General features: G+C 41.5%; 2 protein-coding genes and 1 long non-coding RNA gene across 3 annotated transcripts; all 3 read left to right on the top strand.

Moving 5' to 3' along the window:
- The first annotated feature begins 3495 nt into the window (after nt 1-3495).
- Nucleotides 3496-5793, top strand: LOC131322052 (L-type lectin-domain containing receptor kinase IV.1-like). Its single transcript, XM_058353152.1, has one exon. The coding sequence runs from the start codon at nt 3578-3580 to the stop codon at nt 5612-5614; it is 2037 nt and encodes a 678-aa protein (XP_058209135.1). The 5' UTR covers nt 3496-3577; the 3' UTR covers nt 5615-5793.
- A 656-nt stretch (nt 5794-6449) lies between these two features.
- Nucleotides 6450-10405, top strand: LOC131323922 (uncharacterized). Its single transcript, XM_058355756.1, has 4 exons — nt 6450-6511; nt 6631-9022; nt 9139-9742; nt 9858-10405. Exons 1-4 carry the CDS (start codon nt 6450-6452, stop codon nt 10403-10405), a joined length of 3606 nt encoding a protein of 1201 aa, XP_058211739.1.
- A 720-nt stretch (nt 10406-11125) lies between these two features.
- LOC131322051 (uncharacterized) lies at nt 11126-19577 on the top strand. The gene is made up of 4 exons (XR_009198678.1): nt 11126-11326; nt 14815-16229; nt 18139-18978; nt 19056-19577. It is a non-coding gene; the product is annotated as an uncharacterized LOC131322051 (long non-coding RNA).
- Nucleotides 19578-21084: the final 1507 nt, after the last annotated feature.

Here is a 21084-nt window from a genome sequence, read left to right as displayed (position 1 = left end):
CCAATACTCATTATACTAGTTTTAGTTTGAGAACTTTCTCCACATACCCGTCAACTTCAAGCCGTTTAAATTTTGGGGTCATTAAAGGGTTTGTCCAATTCTTAACTTTAGAGGCTTCGGAGTTCGTCGAGTTATGTGCAAGCTGCCTAGACATCCATTTGGAAAGGAAAAAACACAGAAAAACAAAAAAAAAGTCGTGGGTTCTGCTTTCCCAAGTTATTAAAATTGATTGGATTAGTGGTGGGGTAACTGGTAGAATAACAAACACCGCACATGTGGCATGCAGTGAATGGGAATATAAATCTCAAGTCCTGAGTGTGAGGTGCTAATAAGATTGAGAAGTCAATATATATTAACAAGGATCATAGTATTTTGTCCTCTATCATAATTAAAGAAAGACCAAGACCTAGGAATGTTCTCGATTGAATATAAAATCAAAATACTCTTTGACTTTGAAGATTTTCTCCCAAGATATTTTTTTTCTATAGGCAAAAATGATTTTACTAATCTTTGAAGAAGATAATAACGATTAAACGAATCTCGGGAACACCAGTTGAAACGTCACCCGAAAACCAAAAGTAAAGAAAGACAAGAAGGCAACCGCACATCCTAAATAATCCTGAAACCGAGAACCATGCAAAAACCAAACTAACGCCAAAAAACAAGAACAACCCGAAGGGGCAAAACAAGAACAACCCGAAGGGGCAAAACCATAAAGGTTGATCCATTTATCTTCATCTGCTGATAAGGTTTTGTTAGAAGGTTCCCAATTTAGCCCTCGTTTACATGGAAGAAAAAAAAAAACTACCGAATATATGATGAAAAATTGGACTAATTAACTTTGCTGAAAACTTGTCCTATAAATACATTTGAACGGGTTTGTAAGAGCATGCCATATTTCAATTGGTTCCTTTTCTAAACTAATTAAATAATCATTCGCTCTTAATGCAATAATTCTTTTTTCGATCAAACATATACGGGATATTATATTTCTTTTTTTCTTCGGTATATATTCGAGTACTTTGTGCACATATCTTGAAACTTAAAACCTAAACATGCTAATTCACAATTCATAAAGGGTGAATTACAGTATTACACAACTTCTATTGGTATTTTCGTTGATGAAAATAGTACTTTTGTTGTTAATAAAATCTTTTGGTCTTATTGGTAAAAAAAGTCCAACTTTATCCCCAAAATTCGAAATTTTCAATTTGTTTTGGTCTTTTTCATCGTTTATGAATCTTGTTCAACTTTAATCTATATATTTATACTTTTTCCATTTAGTGTAAGAATTTGACCCAAATCTTGTGAAAACTAAAAGAAAGAAATTTAAAAAATCATGCTAAAAAGATCAGACTATCACTGGTTCAAGAAATCCTAAAAAAGTTTTGGGGCGGATTCCGTCCATTTGCCTCGGACCAATTCAGACCATTTGTTGCATGTAGGCCGTCCAAAATATCCAAAAATATTTTGGATGGCCCAGATTTAAAGGAATGTTTAAAAATAATTAACAATCTCTTCAAATATAGACCACTCAAAACACTTTTAAACAATTTAAATGCACTCAAATAGACCGAATTGGTCCGAATCAAATAGACAGGATCGGAATCCAAAATGTTTGGCCGATGCTGACGAAAAGATTTGCAAGAGCAGCCGTGGTGGTCCCACCGTCACGTGTCCCTTTGTTCAAGTCTTTTGCATATAGTACATTGCATTATTAAAGTCCTCATTTGAACAGTAAAAACCAAAAGATTTAAGAAATTAATTTTCACACTTTCTTTTTTATTGTTCATACTTTCATTTTTATCTTTACTCACTTGAATTTACTATTTTACCATTTGTTTAATACACTTTTTCACACATTTAAAAAGAATATTGTAATTTCATGTGAATAAAAAAAAAAGGAGTATGAATAATTAAAAGGAAAGTGTGAAAATCATTTTCCAATTCTAAGAATTAATTAGGAAAACAAACAACAAATCAGTGAAATCACAAATTTCAAGCCGCAGCCCACCTTAACACAGTCGTGCGCGGCGACAATTGACTACGATTGTCCAAATCTATTGACCAAAAATAGCCACCAGAAAGACTTCAGTGGCGTTTACCAAAAAAAAAAGAAAAAGAAAGACTTCAGTGGCTATGTCTGGATCCGTTGAAGGAGGATGAAGAGTGGCATAATCGAAGTGTACGGGCTCTGGCCCATCGGCAATCAATTTGTTTTCCTTCTAGAAATGGTAGAATGACCGGAGAGAGATGTGGACGGGCTTTAATCACAAATCCATGGGGATCAGTTTCAAAATTATCGCTGTCATGGCAAGAGGTACAATACTCACCAATATATGGTGTGTTAATTTGAAATGTTTATTTTACCCTCGTTTATATACAACTTAAAACCCTCACTTTCATTTTTCCCCCAATTCTCCTTCGTCTCCCCTCTCTCTATATAACAGCGACCACGACTCGCCCTCTCTCTTTGTGCTTGGTGCTCCACCTGCCAGCAATTTTCCCTTTAGAAATCTAGGCTTTTGTTCTCACAAAAATGGAGAATTATTAATTGCTCCGAGAGAACCGCCGCGAGGAGGTGCTTCAGGGGCTTTCTTCCCCCACACATCAGCGTACGAGCCACATGCTTGAAAGTGGAATCCACACTAATGCCCGACAGAAAATGTATTTGAAGCACCACGTGGTGATACTGCAGAAACATTGTGGGGTGTCGTCAAAAAAAATTGTGTAGCGTCATCAAGAAAATTTATTTTGTGCTTTAGGTGCAAATTTACTCATCTGACGTAAGAGTAGGGGCTCCTGATCCAAATATGTGAACACCGCTCTCTACTCATGACGTGTCTGTGAGTTTGGAATAGAATTCCGTAGAAAGAAAAAAAAAAAGAGGGACCCTGCAAATTCGAGGAGGGTTCGTTTTGCCTATAAAAATAGAAAAGTCCTTCAAGAGAGGAAAGAGCATTATTCCTGAAGGATAGAATGATCTTTCCACGGTCAAACGATTTAATTAGAAATTTGTATGCACTTTGATATTGAAGAAATTATCGTAAAATTTTACTCGTTTCTAGTGTAATTGTACAACGGCAGCTTTAGAACCAACGCTATGGTATTCAAAATGACTAGTATCATCAAACTTGTTCTCACCTAATGCTAAATACCTACACTTTAGGATTAGGATATTTTAATGCCCCCTTATTTGAATACCCTCCTATTTTAACTTTGAACACTTTAGAGTATTGTTTATTGTGAGCCGTAGCGTAAAACGAGGATAGAGAGTCGGAGCGAAACATCCCAGTGAAGAATTACTATTTGACTAAAATAGTTAACTTAAATGCTACTCCGAACATGTTAGGTTGAAATCCAATTCAAAGCAAAAAGTACCCACTGGCCAAGATTCCTTTCATATGTATACACTTGGCATACCCCACATATCCTCCCAAAGAACCCTACCACGACATAGCAATGCCACGCAAAACCCACACCAAGATTTACATCGAACCAAATAAAAGGAGATCCCATTCCCTCTAAGCATCGGTCTGGAGACTCTCACACCCATTCATTCCATAGCCAATTAGCCATGTTTCTCACTTCTCTTTTCTCTCTCTCTCCTCTCCTCCTCCTCCTCGCTCTTCTCCCCTCCACACCCGCCCAAGACCACCCCAGCTTCTCCTTCAATAACTTCAAAGCCCCCTCACCAAACCTCACCCTCGACGGCATAGCCGAGTTCACACCCTCGGGGCTCTTAGCCTTAACCAACGGCACCCGCCAACGAACGGGCCACGCCTTCTACCCAACCCCATTCCTCTTCAAACCCTCCCCGAACTCCACCGCCTCATCCTTCTCCACCTCCTTCATCTTCTCCATAATCCCCGAGTACCCCACCCTCTCCGGCCACGGCATCGCCTTCGTCGTGGCCCCCGCCCCGCACCTCCCCGGTGCTCTACCCAGCCAGTGGTTGGGCCTCTTCAATGGAACCAATAACGGGAACTCAACCAACCACGTGGTTGCGGTAGAGCTTGATACAATAACCAGTAGCGAGTTTCAAGATATAAATGATAACCATGTTGGCATTGATATTAATGGGCTGAAATCTGATGTGCCTCACCCAGCTGGGTACTATTCTTCAAATGGGAGGTTTCAAAATTTGAGTCTGATCAGCGGTAAGGCGATGCAAGTTTGGGTTGAATACGATGGGGGAAAGAAGGAAATGAATGTTACTATGGCTCGGGTTCGTTCGCCCAAGCCGAGCACGCCGCTATTGACTCTTTCTAAGGATCTTTCCCCGTTCTTGAACCAAAATATGTACGTTGGGTTCTCTTCCTCTACTGGATCAGTCACAACTTCCCATTATATCTTGGCTTGGAGCTTTAAGATGAATAATGGATTGGCTGATGGGTTTGATTTCTCTCAACTCCCTAAGCTTCCTCGCATCGGACCCAAGAAAGTTTCTAGGTTTCTGACAATTGGGTTGCCTTTGATTTGTTTAGTTTTGGTGTCTGGAGTGGTTTCAGGGGTAGTTTATTATGTTGGAAGGAAGAGGAAGTTTGCTGAAGTGCTTGAAGATTGGGAACTTGACTATGGTCCTCATAGGTTCAAGTACAAGGACTTGTATATTGCCACCAAAGGGTTTAGGGAAAAGGGGCTATTGGGTAGTGGGGGATTTGGTAGGGTTTATAGAGGAATACTGCCCACGTCAAAAATTGAGGTCGCAGTGAAGAGGGTATCACATGAATCTAGGCAAGGAATGAAGGAATTCGTGGCGGAAATCGTTAGTATTGGACGTATGCGCCACCGAAATTTAGTTCAACTCTTGGGTTATTGTCGCCGAAAAGGTGAGCTCCTTTTAGTCTATGACTACATGCCTAGTGGAAGTCTAGATAAATTGCTTTATGACCAGCCGAGTTGTACCCTCAATTGGCAGCAAAGATTTCGAGTCATCAGGGGTGTGGCGGCGGGCCTTTTCTATTTACACGAAGGGTGGGAGCAAATTGTTATTCATAGAGATGTCAAGGCGAGTAATGTGTTGTTAGATGGCGAATTAAATGGGAGATTGGGCGATTTTGGGCTAGCTAGATTGTATGATCACGGAACCGATCCACAAACCACTCATGTGGTTGGAACACTTGGGTATCTTGCACCGGAGCACACTAGAACCGGGAAGGCCACAACGAGCACCGATGTCTATGCTTTTGGTGCCTTTTTGCTCGAGGTGGTATGTGGGAGGAGGCCCATTGAGCCACGAGCAGCAGCAGAGGACTTAGTTTTGGTGGATTGGGTGTTTTCCTTTTGGAGCAGAGGGGAAGTTTTGCGAACCGTTGATCCTAAATTGGGAAGTGAGTATGTGGTGGAGGAAGTGGAGTTGGTTTTGAAGCTGGGATTGTTGTGTTCCCACTCTGAGCCGGTCGCAAGGCCGAATATGAGGCAAGTTGTGGAGTATTTGGAGGGAGATATTCCTCTACCAGAGTTGAAACTAATGGGCATTTCTGCCGCGGGTCTAATGTTTGCTCACCGCGAAGGGTTTGATGATTTTGCACTGTCGTATCCGTCTTCTATGGATAAGGCGTTTACGCACTCTTATTCTGTTGCAGAGTCCCAACTCTCTGGAGGCAGATGATGCTTCTATACTCTGTTTTCATAACTTTATGGATGAGTAATGTAACTGATGAACCATATGGATAATAAGTTTTTCTATACTTTAGGCATAAAGCTTGTCTTCTATGTATATCTGTGTAACAGAATTGTATGATACCTTGTGATCATAAAAATCTCCATGTTTCAGGGGCCGTTCACATTTGTTTGTTTGCCGAAGTTCTTGCTCATTACCACCGAGCAAAGGCAAAAATATGATTGTTTTCGGTCCTCCATTCCACAATAACGATGACTAAAGCACATTATAATAAGCTTTTGTATTGTACAGATATCTTTAGCGCATTGTAAGCCGCTGCTGCTTCACAATTTTCTTTAGCCATTCCAAACAGGTATTGAGTGCAGTTTTGTTGCATAATGTAATAGAAGAGCCGCTCAATGCCTTGTGAAACATGGGAATTGGTCTTGGAAGGGGAAGGGGTAGACGAGGAGGTAGGGCAGGCAGAAACATCAACAAAGGCTGGAATAAGATCCCGATTTTGTGCGATGTTGATTTGGTGGATGTAGAAGTGAGAGAAGGGGATAAATCAGGGGAGTCTGATCATGAGGGAGTTATTGGGCCTGAGATCTCTGCTTCTGGGGGTTCAATTCAGAATGATGAAGGGGCGTTGGTGGCTGGCCTTGAACAGCCACGGGTGCAATGGTGATGCTCAGCTGGAATGTTCAGGGGATAGGGCGACCCCTGACATTCCAGATCTTACGAGGGCTATGTATAGCTCATCGTCCTCTAGTGGTATTCCTCATGGAGACAAAAAATAAGAGGGTGACACTAGAAAAAATAAGGAGGAGTCTCCGTTTCAATAATGGGTGCTACGTTGACCCGGATGGTACCTCAGGTGGACTTGCTCTTTGGTGGTCTGATGAGGTAATTTTGGATGTTCGTTTTAAATCTAAAAATATGTTTAGATGTGTAGTTAAATGGCCTCGTGTTAGCTCTCCGTGGTTAGTTACCTTTGTTTATGCTCCTCCTATTTGGAATCATAGATTGGAATTTTGGAATAGTTTGAAGATGGTTGCTAGAGAGAATATTTATCCATGGCTGTGTGTTGGAGACCTTAATGATTGTGGATCCCAAGCTGAAAAGCAAGGTGGAAACCCATGCAGCAGGGGTAGACTGGATCAATTTCATAGTATGATTTCAGAGTGTGAATTTATGGATCTAGAATTCAAGGGGCCTTGCTATACTTGGTCTAACAATCAAGGAGGGGAGAATAACATCCGTATTCGTTTAGATAGAGCTTTGGCTTCTGTGGCTTGGCGCAATTTATTTCCTCTTTCGCAAGTCATGCATGAACTCCGGGTGGGCTCGGATCATTGCCCTCTTCTGATCAAATGTAGTGTTCCTTTAAAGAAAGTTCCTTTTAATTTTAAGTTTGAATCGAAGTGGACTACCCATTCGGATTGTGGGCAAGTGGTTACCAGGGCATGGGACTTTCATCAAGGAGGCTCTGATTTATTTGGTTTAGTTCAAAAATTAAAGAAATGCAAAGCAGCTTTGTTGGAATGGAGCAGGCAGGTTTTTGGCAAAGATAAGTTGAAGTTGAAGCTTTTACAGAGTAATCTCAAAGCTATTCAAATTCTCCCTTTTTCACAGGAAAATTTTCTTAGAGAAAAGGAGATTTTGAAGGAGATTGAGATTCTTTCATTGCGAGAGGAGATGGCTCTTCATCAACGGTCTAGAGTGAATTGGCTTTCTTACGGAGATAAAAATTCTGCGTTTTTTCATGCTACTATCAACCAGAGGAGGCAACGTAATCAAATTTTGATGCTTAAATCTGATAGAGGAGACTGGATCCAGGATGAGGATGGTATTAATGGCTTAATCTCTGAATATTTCTCAAATTTGTTCGACCGTTCAGGAATTAGAGAGTTTTCAGATGTGCTTTATGTGGTGGATAGATGTATTACAGACGAGATGAATCGTGATTTGGTAAGAGAAGTGTCAGTGGAGGAGATTAAACATGCTGCATTCGAATTGGGTTCCCTTAAAGCTCCGGGACCGGATGGATATCCGGGATTTTTCTTTCAGACCTATTGGGGTAAGGTAGGGGAAGGAGTGTGTAAGGCAGTGAAGCGTTTCTTTTCTAATGGGTTCATGTTGAAGGAGTTAAATAATACTAATATAGTTCTGATTCCCAAGGTTATGTTTCCTGAATCATTGGGTCAGTTCAGACCGATTAGCTTATGCAACTTCTCCATGAAAGTGATTTCTAAGGTGATGGCTAATAGGCTTAAGAGTATTCTTATAAAGGTTATCACCCCAAACCAGTCTGCTTTTGTACCTGGCAGGATGATTCAGGATAATGTTATAGTGGCTCATGAGGCGTTCCATTTTCTGAAGATGAAGAAGAAAGGGCAGGATGGGTTTATGGCTGTCAAGTTAGACTTCAATAAAGCATATGATAGGGTGGAATGGGATTTTGTGGAAGCATTGCTGGTAAAGATGGGATTTCATCAAAAGTGGGTTCAGTGGGTGGTTCAGTGCATCTCAACTGTCAGTTTTAATGTGTGCATTAATGGAGAAGCTAGAGTGAAGATCAGGCCAAGAAGGGGAATTCGTCAAGGAGATCCTTTATCCCCCTATTTATTTGTCATTGTGAAAGATGTGTTGTCCCGATTGCTTTCAAAGGCCTGCAGGAACAAAGCTCTTGTGGGGATCAAGATGGCGCGTAACTGCCCTCAATTGTCTCATGTTTTCTTCGCAGATGATGCCATTCTTTTCCTCAAAGCAGAAATGCAGTATTGTAAAGCTCTTAAGGCTATTCTGAAGAATTATGGTATGGCATCAGGACAAAGGATCAATTTTGATAAGTCAGGTATTGCATTCTCTTCTAATTTAAATGCAAATGATAAACAATTGGTCTGTGATTTTTTTGATATTCCTTCGATGAAACTGGACTCCAAATATTTGGGGCTGCCCTCCTTTTGGGGCAAATCCAAAGCTGATGCCTATCTTTATCTTGTGGAACGTGCTCTTTATAAAATGCAAGGTTGGAAGTGCTCCCAAATGTCTCAAGGGGGCAAAGAAATTATGATTAAGTCTGTGGTCCAAGCAATTCCTAGTTATGCCATGTCTTGCTTTCTTCTACCAAAGAGTATCTGTGATAAGCTCAATTCGATAGTCTCCAACTTTTGGTGGAAAGGGGATCCAGAGAAGAAAGGCATACATTGGAAGAGTTGGGAGTGTATGACTCGTCCTAAGGAGGAAGGGGGGATGGGATTCAGAAATTTCAGAGCAATGAATGAAGCTCTTCTAGCTCGTCAAAGCTGGAGGTTGCTTAAGAATCCAAATGCTTATTGGGCAAAAATTCTTAAGGGTCTTTATTTCCCTAACAGTTCGTTTCTTGAGGCAGTTAAGGGGAGTAGAGCCTCTTGGGTCTGGCTTAGCATTTACATGGGAGAGAGACTCTGGCTAAAGGTTTAAGGTGGCAAGTCCAGGGGGGGAGCCAGATTAAATTCTGGGACAACAAGTGGATTCCTTCTCTTCCACAGTTCAAAGTAGCCACTCAGAAGCCTGTGGGAAGTAGCATCGAATGGGTAGCAGACATCATTGATAAAGAGAGGGGTTGTTGGAAAAAGGAGAGACTAAATTTGGTGGTCTCTGCTGAAGAAATTCAGGCCATTACTTCTATCCCTATTTCCTTATTTCTTAGGGAAGATGTTCTGGTTTGGCATTTTTCTTCTACTGGTGTTTATACAGTAAAATCAGGTTACAGAGTTGCTTATCAAGCTCTTTTTCCTCTTAGTAGTATTCCCTCGTCTTCTTTTGTTCCTAATAAAAATATGTGGGATATTATTTGGAAATTGGACATTCCTCATAAGATGCGACATTTTTGGTGGAGAGCGTGTAGTAATAGCCTTGCTACTAAGGAAAATCTGGTTCGTAGAAGGTGTGGTGTATCAAAAGTCTGTCCTATTTGTGGGGATACGGATGAAGCAATTGAACATCTGATTTTTAATTGCCAATGGGTTCGAGCAGTGTGGTTTGGTTGTAATATCCATCTTAATCTAAATCAGGAGAACTCTTCTTCGATTCAGAGGTGGACGTCTCAGGTTGTGGAAAATTTGAAAGGAAAAGAGTTATGTCAATTCTTAGGTAATGCAGTAACAGTTTATTTGGAAGACCCGTAATGAGTTCATTTTCAACTCTGATCCTATAATTCCTGAGAAAACTGTTAGGAGAGCTCTTCAATGTCTCTGTGAATTCTCAGAAATTAGGATCCCACCTAGTATCCATATGGATAACCCTTCTTTTGAGGACAGTTATTCTCATTGGAGGGCTCCGGATCAGGGATGTTACAAGTTCAATTGCGATGCTGCAGTAATGAGCCAAAGGGGAGAAGCAGCGGTTGTCTCAGTTCTGCGGGATTGGAAAGGAGATCTAGTGGATGGCAGAGTTGGTAGAACATCGGTAACCAGTCCGCTACAGGGAGAACTGCTTGCTATTCGGCTGGCTTGCGAAATGGCTGGAGCTCTTGGGATTTCTAATGCTTGCATTGAATCGGATAACCAACAAGCTATCAAGTTAAGTGTGTCTGAGTTGGTTCCGCCTTGGGAAGTGATGTCTTTGGTATCGGATATCAGGCAGTTTAGGCAATATGTTGGGCTGAGTTTTTCTTGGGTGAAGAGGACTGGTAATCAGCTAGCTCATTTTGTAGCCACTAAGGCAATTAGGAATTTGCTTCCTTTAAATTGGGTGGCTGCGCCCCCGTCGTTTATTTCTTCTGTTGTTAGCAGAGAGTCTCCTCCTTTTCTGTAGCCTTGTTGGCATAGTTTTGTTGATCAAAAAAAAAAAAATTTGGCTCCACAATGCATCTCTTGTCCAACGCATGACTTCCACTTCTAACTAGATGAAAGTTGGAGAGCTTCCGCTTCAGTGCAGATACTAGAAGAAGCTTGAAAAGAGTTTAAAAAATCATCTGTAAAAAGCTCAGCCCTTTTAAATTTTCCAACCAAACAAAATAAATTACAAGTTTACTTCTTTTGTATGATCTCTTGAATCATTCAACAATTTTCATACGATGATGCTATGCTCTCAAATTTTCCATTGCTCTTCTGAAGGAAATTAAAGTACTAAAGTTGTTCATCTTGCATTAATCCAACATTTGCCTTGCGAAACTAGCCATGACTCATCAGCTAATGGTAGGAGAATTTCAAGAGAAGCATTTTTTTTTCAACATAGCATTTTTTTCAACATTTTTGAGTACCATGTACATCAGTACTGATTTATTCAAACGGTTTCCTTACCATCAATATAGAGTTTGATTGGAGATGCTCTAAACTGTTTCCTTACCACCACCCCAAACGACACATTCAACTAACAAATGGCTCCCTTGTGGGAGACCAAGGTTCGAGCCCTGCTGTGGGCAGTTTGTGGGTTTAGAGCTATGAATAGTCTCTGAACCCTTATGGACTAACTCACTAACTTGCCCCACCAACCCCACTTATGTATACAATATTGAAAAAAAAAAAAAAACTATTTCCCTCTAATGGTTCAACAGCTTCAATGCACACTCTCTCTGACTCCCTTCCAACTTCATCTCCAACCTTCGACGTCCGACTTGTTACAAAGACCCTAACCCACCGACATCCGGGAACACTAACCCGCCGACATTCGCCAACACTAAGGTCCCGGGAACCGTACTGACTGCCAATGTTCCCGCTGCCAAAAAAATACTTAGTAAGTTCAATCTTAAACTGTGTCTTCCTGTTGGGGTACACCCTTAGTGGGTGGGTGTGACCACAGGGGATCACTTCCCCTTGTTGTATGAAAAGTGCAGTGTGTGCACTGTGTGTGTGTGAGTAAAGCTGAAGGTGGAGCTGCCACCGTTATTGGGGAATTTGATTTTGAATCTACTGCAGATCTGTCCGCTGAAGTTATTGGGAGTGAGTTTGATGGTGGTTCAAGCTCAGTCCACCTGATTCAATGTTAAGCACCTTCGGGGTGCATGCGCCTCTGGGGCGCCTGGCTCAATCGAGGTTGAGCATTTGGCTTGATGTGGGTCAAGCATCTGAATTTGTATATGAATCTGTTGCCGGGACTTTTGAGTTGTCGCACGACTTGTCCGAATCTGTTCTGAAGTTTACTCGAAGACTTCGGAAATCTGGCTCTTCTGTTGGTTTGTTCCGGTATTCTGAATTTGTTAAGAGCATCTGTTATCTGCAGTCAGTCTGTTTGTTTGTTCTGTTTTGAGAGCACTGTTGTTTGCTTCTATAGTTTGCTCTCTTGTCTCTCTTTGTTTGTTCGAGTTTGTAGAGAGTCTGTTTGTTCTGATTTTGGATTGTATTTGGGGGCAGCATCGGACCTTTGGAGAATTGTCGTCAAGGTGGAGATTGTTGAAATCAGCACATGGGCTGCTGAAGTGTGGCTCCAATTCTCTCATTGGTCAAAGATTGGATAAAGATGGGCAGCCTTTCTTGACAATGGAAAGATCAGCTATGTGTTGTTGAAGATTGGCAAAGATTTGGAAAATCTTAGGCGTGGATACTGGAGTCAATGCCACAAGCGTAGCATTTAAACCACGGTTTGGGTTTTGCCTATAAATTGGGAGCTTTGCTCCATGGTTTTGAATCTCTCTTGAGTGAGAGACCAGAGAGGAGAGTGAGGTAGTGTAGAGAGAGTAGAGCAACGTGAGGGCTCCTCCTTCGGGAGGGAGCCGAGCTCATCCTAGGAGGCTCTGTCAAAAAGAGAATGATAGAGCATCTGAAAATCAGAGAGAGTTTGAGAGCAGCATATGTATGCATTTGTATCAGTCTATGAGTGAGTGTGAGTTTGAGTGATTTTGTAATCCTCCTCTTCCTCTATAATAGAAATTCGTCGGCCCTCTCCCGTGGACGTACCCGATTTTGGGGAACCACGTAAATCTTTGTCTCTGTGTTTGTGTGTGTGTTTGTGTTCTGATTTTTTTTTGGTCCTTAGTTTCCGCAACAATGATACCAATCACCCCCTACACCCGAGTGGGGTAATCGTTGAATCCGCAGCGTTGTCCGACTGCAATCCGCCACTCTAGCACCACAGCTATCCCCTGCTCACACCAGAGGCTCCACTCGCCAGATAATCTCACACATCACCTACGAGGAGGCTAAAACAACCCAGCTAGATATCCGTGACTCATATCGGCAACACCGCCGATACATTGCACCCCCTCAACCGAGTGCTCCGCATCCAAAACCCGAATGCTCCACATCCCAATCCCGAGATGTCCGCAGCAAAGTCCATTTCTATCCGCGCTCCTCTGCTGCTTGAGCGCCCGCATCACCCCCTGGATGCTGTAATCCGCGTTCGTCAATCCCGTTCTGCCCCTCTAGTCAAGCGCCTGTGTCACTGCTAGCCATCAGAAGTTTCACCACCCCCACACCGGAAGTGTATCTACCAACTGACCGAGTGTCTCCTTGCAAGACCAGATCTTCCGCGACTGAACCCCGAACGCACCGTGCCCAATCACAGAGCACAAAATCCGATTGAACCAGACTGCTTCCGATCACTGTCAATCATCTCCGCAAACCAATGCACTAGTGAGCGCCTGTGTCACTACCAACCCGAGTGTATCCTTGCTCACTAGCTCCGCGCATGTTTGCCTCGATCAACCTCCGATCTCTGCAAGTCTGCTCCGCTAAGCGCTCGCACCGGCCTAGGAGCCCCCAATCCGAAAATGGAGCCCGCGGTTGCGTCCGGAACGTCGAGATAGTCAAAATCGACTAATCATACGCGAAAAACGGAGTCCGAATGGCCCCGAAATCGCAAAAAACCAAAACTGGCAGTTTGACCATTGACCAGCAACTGTACCGCTGACTGGACTGCCATGTCAGCGTTGACCTGCTGACGTGTCACCAAAATGGGACATTCCTGCTGACGTGGCACCGCCACGTGGTCGCTGACGTGGCTGCTTACTGGGCCGCTGACTCATCGCCTAGTCAGCGTTGACCGCCCATGTGGCGTTGACCGGCACACGCTCTCCACACGCCAGCGTGTGCTCTCCGCGTGCCAGCGTGCGCTATCCACGCGCGCGCGCAGATCTGACGCGCTTCGCACGCCCCACCTTTGACCGGCGCGTGCTCGCTCCTCCGGCCACCTCCGGCGACGTTCCGACCACCGTTGTGATCGTCTCTTCAAGCCCCATCCGACCCTGTGCTCCAACCTTCAATTCGAGCAACCACAATATCGGGCTTTTCAAAACAGCCTCTCTGCCCGTCGCCGACTCCGCCCACAGCGATCGAATGGCTCCCGAGCCTTCATCCGGTGACGAAACTCGACCCCGTCACCTCCTATAGACTCGTCTCAGTGAGGTGCACAACCCTTACTGGTCCGATTGAGTTTTCAGACGGCTCAACCGAGAACCCAGCTTAGGCCATGCTCCGTGCTTTCTTCCGATCGTGCTGTCCGTGCTCCTCCGATGATGTCCGCAGCCCGAACCCGGCGCTCTGATACCAATTGTTGCGGAAACTAAGGACCAAAAAAAAATCAGAACACAAACACACACACAAACACAGAGACAAAGATTTACGTGGTTCCCCAAAATCGGGTACGTCCACGGGAGAGGGCCGACGAATTTCTATTATAGAGGAAGAGGAGGATTACAAAATCACTCAAACTCACACTCACTCATAGACTGATACAAATGCATACATATGCTGCTCTCAAACTCTCTCTGATTTTCAGATGCTCTATCATTCTCTTTTTGACAGAGCCTCCTAGGATGAGCTCGGCTCCCTCCCGAAGGAGGAGCCCTCACGTTGCTCTACTCTCTCTACACTACCTCACTCTCCTCTCTGGTCTCTCACTCAAGAGAGATTCAAAACCATGGAGCAAAGCTCCCAATTTATAGGCAAAACCCAAACCGTGGTTTAAATGCTACGCTTGTGGCGTTGACTCCAGTATCCACGCCTAAGATTTTCCAAATCTTTGCCAATCTTCAACAACACATAGCTGATCTTTCCATTGTCAAGAAAGGCTGCCCATCTTTATCCAATCTTTGACCAATGAGAGAATTGGAGCCACACTTCAGCATCCCATGTGCTGATTTCAACACTTCCCGCAGCCCCAATATTCGAAAGTTTGAAATTACTGTAATTCCTCTACGGACAGCATCTGTTTCGTGCAAGTGGTATGCAATATCTTGCAAATCTGTGACCGGCAATGGGGAATGATTACATTTTTCATTCCTGTAGATTCAATAACTTCGCCCTGAACAGGGCAGTATGCCGTTTGCCCACGGTGGTTCTGATGAATCCTGTGGGTGGAAGAACCTCCCTCTGCTTCGTTCGTGCATCCATTTTTCACGAGTGAAGTATTTTTGCTTCACAGTCAATTCAACGGGAAGATGGTTGTTCTTGCTTAAATTTCACCATTAATTTGCTTTTTATGTTTCCCCATTGTTTTATGATGAAGGCAACAAATCCCTCATGCAATGCAAACATATGAACCAAGTCCTTTCTTATAATTTTGCCCACTAACTGTTTGATAAAATGCTTCAATGACAGCGACCTCCCCTTATAGAAAATCCAATTCATGCCAATTGCTTATGAATGCTCTAATTCATGAACAGTCTTACTGTCACAATTCATGGCAATTGTTCCCCTGTTGGGAGGTGTTATTTGCATCCCTCAATGTTTCTAGGCCTTTTGGATTTGCAATTGGATTAAACGAAGCAAGGGTCATTCCATTGATGGAATGTCATGTGCACTAACTGTTTGATTTAATTTCTTTTGGGTGGTGGTTCCATTGTTTCATTGAAACATTTAGTACACTTAAAATATTGTGTCACAGTTTTTGGGCGATGAGGGAGTATCAGTTGCTATTTATCCGGTGAACATGTTAATCGAGAGTAATTTAAAATCATTTCTCCTTAAGAAGAACTTCCTCTTTGTTAGAGTAATTCATTTCTGTATAAAATAAGGATTTAGAAATGCAAAAAAAAAAAAAAAAAGTTTTGCCAAACAACTTCTTTTGGTTACTTCATTATATCCATGTAAAACAACATTGCCAACAAGATGAAAGTTTTTCCTAATCATGTTTCTTGACTTCTGTTATTTCTAAAAGCATATTAGCCCTATAGCCAATTGCCCAATTTGTAGTATTTTTGCCGCAGATTCTGTTGTACATGCTTCTTGATAAGGAGGTATTTATATGATGTAATCAGAAGTGACTGGTGTAAACTATAGATTACTTTCCATTCATATTAGGTTGGTGCCTACTTGGCATTGATTATAAGATGTGAATTCTCATGAATACACCATGTAAGGTTTTGATGCTATGGAATATTAAAGGCTTCATACTTACTTAGTTACTTGTCAAGATTGCTTAGCCTGGTCGGTTCAACTACACACAAAGATTAACACTGGTGAATTCATTTAGTTGTGCTACTTTCCTTCTGTTTCCGATTCTTCTTTTCACTTTTAAGTGCCATTTGAGTTCTGTTCCAGCTATGTTCCTTTTTTTTCTTTTTAAATTTTTTTTTGGAAGTTGGAATGTGTTGGGTAGGAGAAAGCGGAAAAGGTAACAACAGGAAAGCAAATTGAAGTGGAGAAGCATATATTTTCTTCTTCTTTTTGGGCTCAAGACATGAGGAGAAAAAAATGGACAGGTATCGTAAAAAATGTTGAAGGTTGGTCAACAAGAGTTGCACCATTCTTTTTGTTTGGTTCAAAACTTAAAGAGCTGACATTTCATTACATTATATGTTTTTTTTTTGAAGCACATTACATTACATTATATGTTACTCACGAGTTTCCACATTTTGTTTGATATGCTTGATCTTTTTTTGCCTTTTCAGATTTTAGGTCGTTGAGACTTGAGAATATATGTTTGCCATGAAGTTTTAAAACTACAATTAGCTTTGGGATTGACTGGTTTTTGAAGGAGTAAAGTCTTTAGCTTTTGTAGTGTCTATCACGTTCTGCAAGGGAAAAATGTCTCCGTCTTTGACAATTAAAAAACAAAGCCTTTTTGACAAATTCTGAGTAAGATGATCGTTCCTGTATTGGTTTTTTAGATGAGTGCCATCCCTGAGGGCTGAGACAACGAAGAAAATCCATGCACCACTCTCTCTACTTTTTCTTGATGAACTTAGGGTTTAGTTGCATGAAGACAACGTCTCACTTAGTTAAGCTTAGAATGAAGATTGGCCAAGGAGAAAACGTAGAAACAAGGCAGACAATTGTAGGCATGGTGGAATTCTTGGGTCAAGAAAGAATAGTAAATGGACATATTTGTTTACTTAAAAACAGCCATTTTTACTCAAATTGTCCTTGAAAGAAAATGTTAAAAAGAGATGTATGTTTTTGCGACGTTGGAAAGAGAAACAGTTCAGCTTCATTTTGTTAAGCAGAGCATGCTTAGCAAAAAGAAACAAGCAAATAAGGGTCACACTGTCCGAAGTACAAGTCATTATTAGGCAAAACATGAATTCATTTTGTAACTTTATAAGGTTCACAATGTCCGCTAACATCTACTTCCTATGATATAGGGTGTACGGTCTAAACTTTAGGGTTTACGGCCTAGGTTTTTGTAAGAGGAAGCTTGTTAATCCTATATGACTGAGAGAGTCCCATTGATAAGTCATAAGTGGATAAATTTACAAGTGCAACGTGCAAGTAAAGATTCATAAAGTCTTATTGTGGGTGGAGCCTTATATTGATTCTCCATCTTCTTGCGTTAACCTTGATTAAGCTGCAATAAGGACGAGAGATAGTTATCATGATACGATTGCATATCCAAGTTCTACGGTCACTTTGTGCGGTAAAGAGCAAACCAAGAAGATTGAAAAGTTGATGATTCAGTTGAAATGATAGATGACCTATTTCGGCACCCAAAAAACAGAATTGGTAGATGAGGTTGCCCATGGAAATCATGAGGGCTTACACTTGGATGATTGGTGGTTTCAGTAAAGTTAAATTTGAATTGACCTGTTCTGAAATTGCATTGCGAAGATGATAGATTAATAGAGATAGAGGAAAGAGTCATCTAGAGTTGTGGGCCCCGAGAAAGTGGTCTAAGACGGGGTATATTTCACATGGACCAGGATAAGAGTGAAAGTTAAAACAAAAGCAACACGGCTGATAGTTGTATCAATCATCATGAATGACGTCATATCCTTTGTTTTCTATGCAAGCAAGACAAAGCTTGACCTTACGACCATCCCACTTTATTGGCTATTTCTGGCACAACAAACATTGAACCCGTATACGATGCTTGGCTGATGGTTTCCCTATAGCTTATGTAGTTCATGACATCACCATACATCGCCAAACATTGAACCCCAATATATGCACATTCTTTCCGGATTATGTTTAATGGTTGCACCTTTTTGTTTAACGACAGGAGCTAGATTCGTACTTGAGATTATTTGCATTAAGTTAACCTCCAGTGTAGGACGCATATCAGAATTATCAAATTCGTCTACCTCTTCAAAACCAGCATGTTTGGTATTTCCTGGAGTCGATGTTACATTGATCTTTCTATATCTATGCCTATATCTTCCTGTTCTACATTAGAAAGACGAAGGTGTCTGTCTTATTTTCAAGAATGTCGATAGCTACTACTAAAAGACCCACAATGCATTTCCTTGGCTTGATACCCCCTTTAAATAATTGCATGGCGTGACATTGCCAGTCGGTGGAACCGCTGCATGAAAATCAGACCAATCGGCAACATGTAATCTTTTTTGTCTCAGCAATCATACAAACAACAGTAAGATCATGCAAAAAATGTTATATTCTCTTTCTAGTGCATACAGTTTAAGTGTTTGTTTCTTTTAATTGAAGTGTGAAGGCATAATTTCCATGTATAGGCCAAATTACTGAACAACAATCCATGTTTGTAGCAGTCAAGTCAGTATTCTCAAAATGCCTTAATGCTGTGACTCGTTTTGCAAAGGTAAATGGCTTTCCATTTTCTGTTTGCTTTTCTTTTCTTCTATGACGGATGGTTGGCAGGCGCCACATACTTATTTGTCATTGTCTCAATATGTAGCAGTCACAAATGGCAATGGTTCTGATCCGTAAAGAGATTAATACAATTCTCTCTCTGGCATCCTCAAGAACAAATCTCCCGTCAGTGCCTTTAATTTTGATCCATTCCCTGGATTTGAAAACCACATTAACCTATTTCTTGGATTGTTTATGTTGATTAGGTCACTTCTTTTTTTCTTAATTTTTTAGCAGCGATGTACAAGAACTGGAGGATACACTATGCAATTAGCCTATTAGGTGGCAACTGATGTGCTAAAAGAAATGAGAAGATTGGATGGAAAACGATCAAGCAATCCAGCTTGAAAATTGATGGAAAACGGTTACAGTTCTACCTAGGAAGATGAGAAACTTTTCACAGGGACTGTATGTAAAGCACTCTCTGCTGCTATGCGGTTAACGAGTAGGGTTCTTGGTGCTGAAAGTGTGACGTTGTTTTGCAGGTGTGTGGGGGATGGAGGAGGAGAAAACAGTGGCAGAACCGGCATAAATGGGGTGTTGCTTGGTGCGGAACTGTGGAATTTGGCATGGGTCAGGATTGGGCTCCGTTTTTTGTTTACAAGGATCTTTTGGACTAAGAGAGAAATATAAATTTTTGTGTGGTGTGTGTAGTGAGCTTGAGAGAGAAATACTAGTTTGTAGGTTCGGCCAGGGGCAACATGGAAGAATACCACCAATCTCAAGCTCATCTTTTTACCCCAAAAAAACGTTGAAGGATACCTAAAAACAAATCAACTGGGTGGAAGTACTAGAACTTTGTTTCGAATGTCTTGTGTTCTAACTTCTAACGTAATGCTATTGGTAGTAAGGGAGTCATGAGCAGGTCTGACATTGTAGTGAACTGGGTTCTGTCTCAAGGTTTTTTTATTTTTTTTTGAAAATTGTCTCAAGGTGATGTTTATAAGTTTGGGATTATGCTCAAAAGTTTGTATTTTACTAATGTTTGGTAGGAGATGTTGAAGCTATGGCACCGTGTTGAGGGTTGAATTAAAATAGTAGTTGGGAAGGGTTTGTTCGTTTTGGATTTTAAAACTCCTGCGCACAATCTCCAATCAGTTTTCTTTGCAATTGCTATGGTATTACGAATATGTACTCGTCTGACTGCCAATGAGAGAGAGAGAGAGAGAGAGAGAGAGAGAGAGACAAAATATTGCCTAGTTCAATGCCTTTCAAAGTGTGTACCAATCACACAAACTATCACACATTTTACACACAAAATCATACAAATTATTCATATAAAATGAATTCATAGTTTTGCCATTACGAATTCAGAAAAATATATCTACCGAAATCTGGTGGAGCTGATTTCTTACATGGCTCTATAAAATTTTATTTTAAAATTTATAGATATTTTTTTGTATTTTTGTGGGCCTCAATAGTCGTGCGGTGGATGGTCACCGCATGTGCGGTGTGGGAGCAGTAGTGCCTCTGTTATTGCGTCGATCTGAACCATCGGTTTCTTTGGTTGCTGCGTTGTCGCGCATCCAGTTGAGTGGACTGGTGGTGCCGTTCTAACAGCTGACGGCAGGACAAGTCGCCTCCTTTTTTCTTTTTTCAGGAAAAATAAAAACTGGTTGGGTAGGTTGCTGAGTTGTCGCCATCTGGTTGGGTGCTGTTGGTGCCATTCTAACAGCAACGGCAGACAAGCCGTCTCCCTTTTTTTTTTTCCCAAAGTCCCAAGATTCCAATGCGTAGATATATCCGGACCCGGGGACCCTGCCGAGCGGCACCCCTGCCGAGCGGGTGCCGAGCGGCCAATCCGGCCGTTCATCTCGGAATCAATGGCCCGAATCGAAACATCTTTTTCCTTTTCTTTTTCTTTTTTTTTAAATCCGTTCGGTACCTTTACATCCGGGCCATCCAAAACACTTTTGGACGGCCGAGATGCGCTCGGCACCGCTGCCAAGCACCTCTGCTTGGCAGCATCTCCCAATCCTAGATATTATCCCTTGTTGAAGGTGAGTATAATTTTTGCTGGAAAAATACAAAGATGCTATTAACACAATAATTCAAACACAACAACTTACACAACCTCTCATATGCATGTGGGCTCCACATAATTATGTGTGGAGCTCACATACATATGAGAAGTTTGTGTAAGTTGTTGTATTTGGATTGTTTTGTGAGTATCATTTTTGGAAAAAATAATAGAGATTTATTTATTTACGGAGCCATTGTAAAGCGGTTTTTTACAGAACTGAGTGATTTCAACAGTCCGTTTTCAGACGGTCTGAATTGAAAATAATCTCTTAATAGTAATAGATAATAGTAGTATCTATTACCAATAAGAGATTATTTGACACAGCGAAATTAACAAAAAAATTAGTTACTTACAAATCAAATGATTGATAAATTCGAGTTCACAAGAAAAAGAGATAAAGTTTAAATATTATTGATAAAAAAATTGATCAAAATATTAGGTTTACAACCCTTTATATAAGATGTAACCCGAAACCCTAGAAAATTAAGTCA

This window comes from Rhododendron vialii, chromosome 4a (genome assembly GCF_030253575.1).
Source record: "Rhododendron vialii isolate Sample 1 chromosome 4a, ASM3025357v1".
NCBI classification, from domain to species: Eukaryota; Viridiplantae; Streptophyta; class Magnoliopsida; order Ericales; family Ericaceae; genus Rhododendron; species Rhododendron vialii.
The sequence above is the reverse complement of the archived record's forward strand: the minus strand, read 5'-3'. Positions and strand labels throughout refer to the sequence as shown.

Excerpts from the sequence above, each read along its gene's own strand:
- LOC131322052 (XM_058353152.1), top strand. The coding sequence starts at position 3,578 with ATGTTTCTCACTTCTCTTTTCTCTCTCTCTCCTCTCCTCCTCCTCCTC.
- LOC131323922 (XM_058355756.1), top strand. The coding sequence starts at position 6,450 with ATGGGTGCTACGTTGACCCGGATGGTACCTCAGGTGGACTTGCTCTTT. Across the intron at positions 6,512-6,630 it reads CTCTTTGGTGGTCTGATGAG|ATTGGAATTTTGGAATAGTT; the intron begins GTAATTTTGGAT and ends TTGGAATCATAG. Across the intron at positions 9,023-9,138 it reads AGGGGAGTAGAGCCTCTTGG|TTCAAAGTAGCCACTCAGAA; the intron begins GTCTGGCTTAGC and ends TCTCTTCCACAG.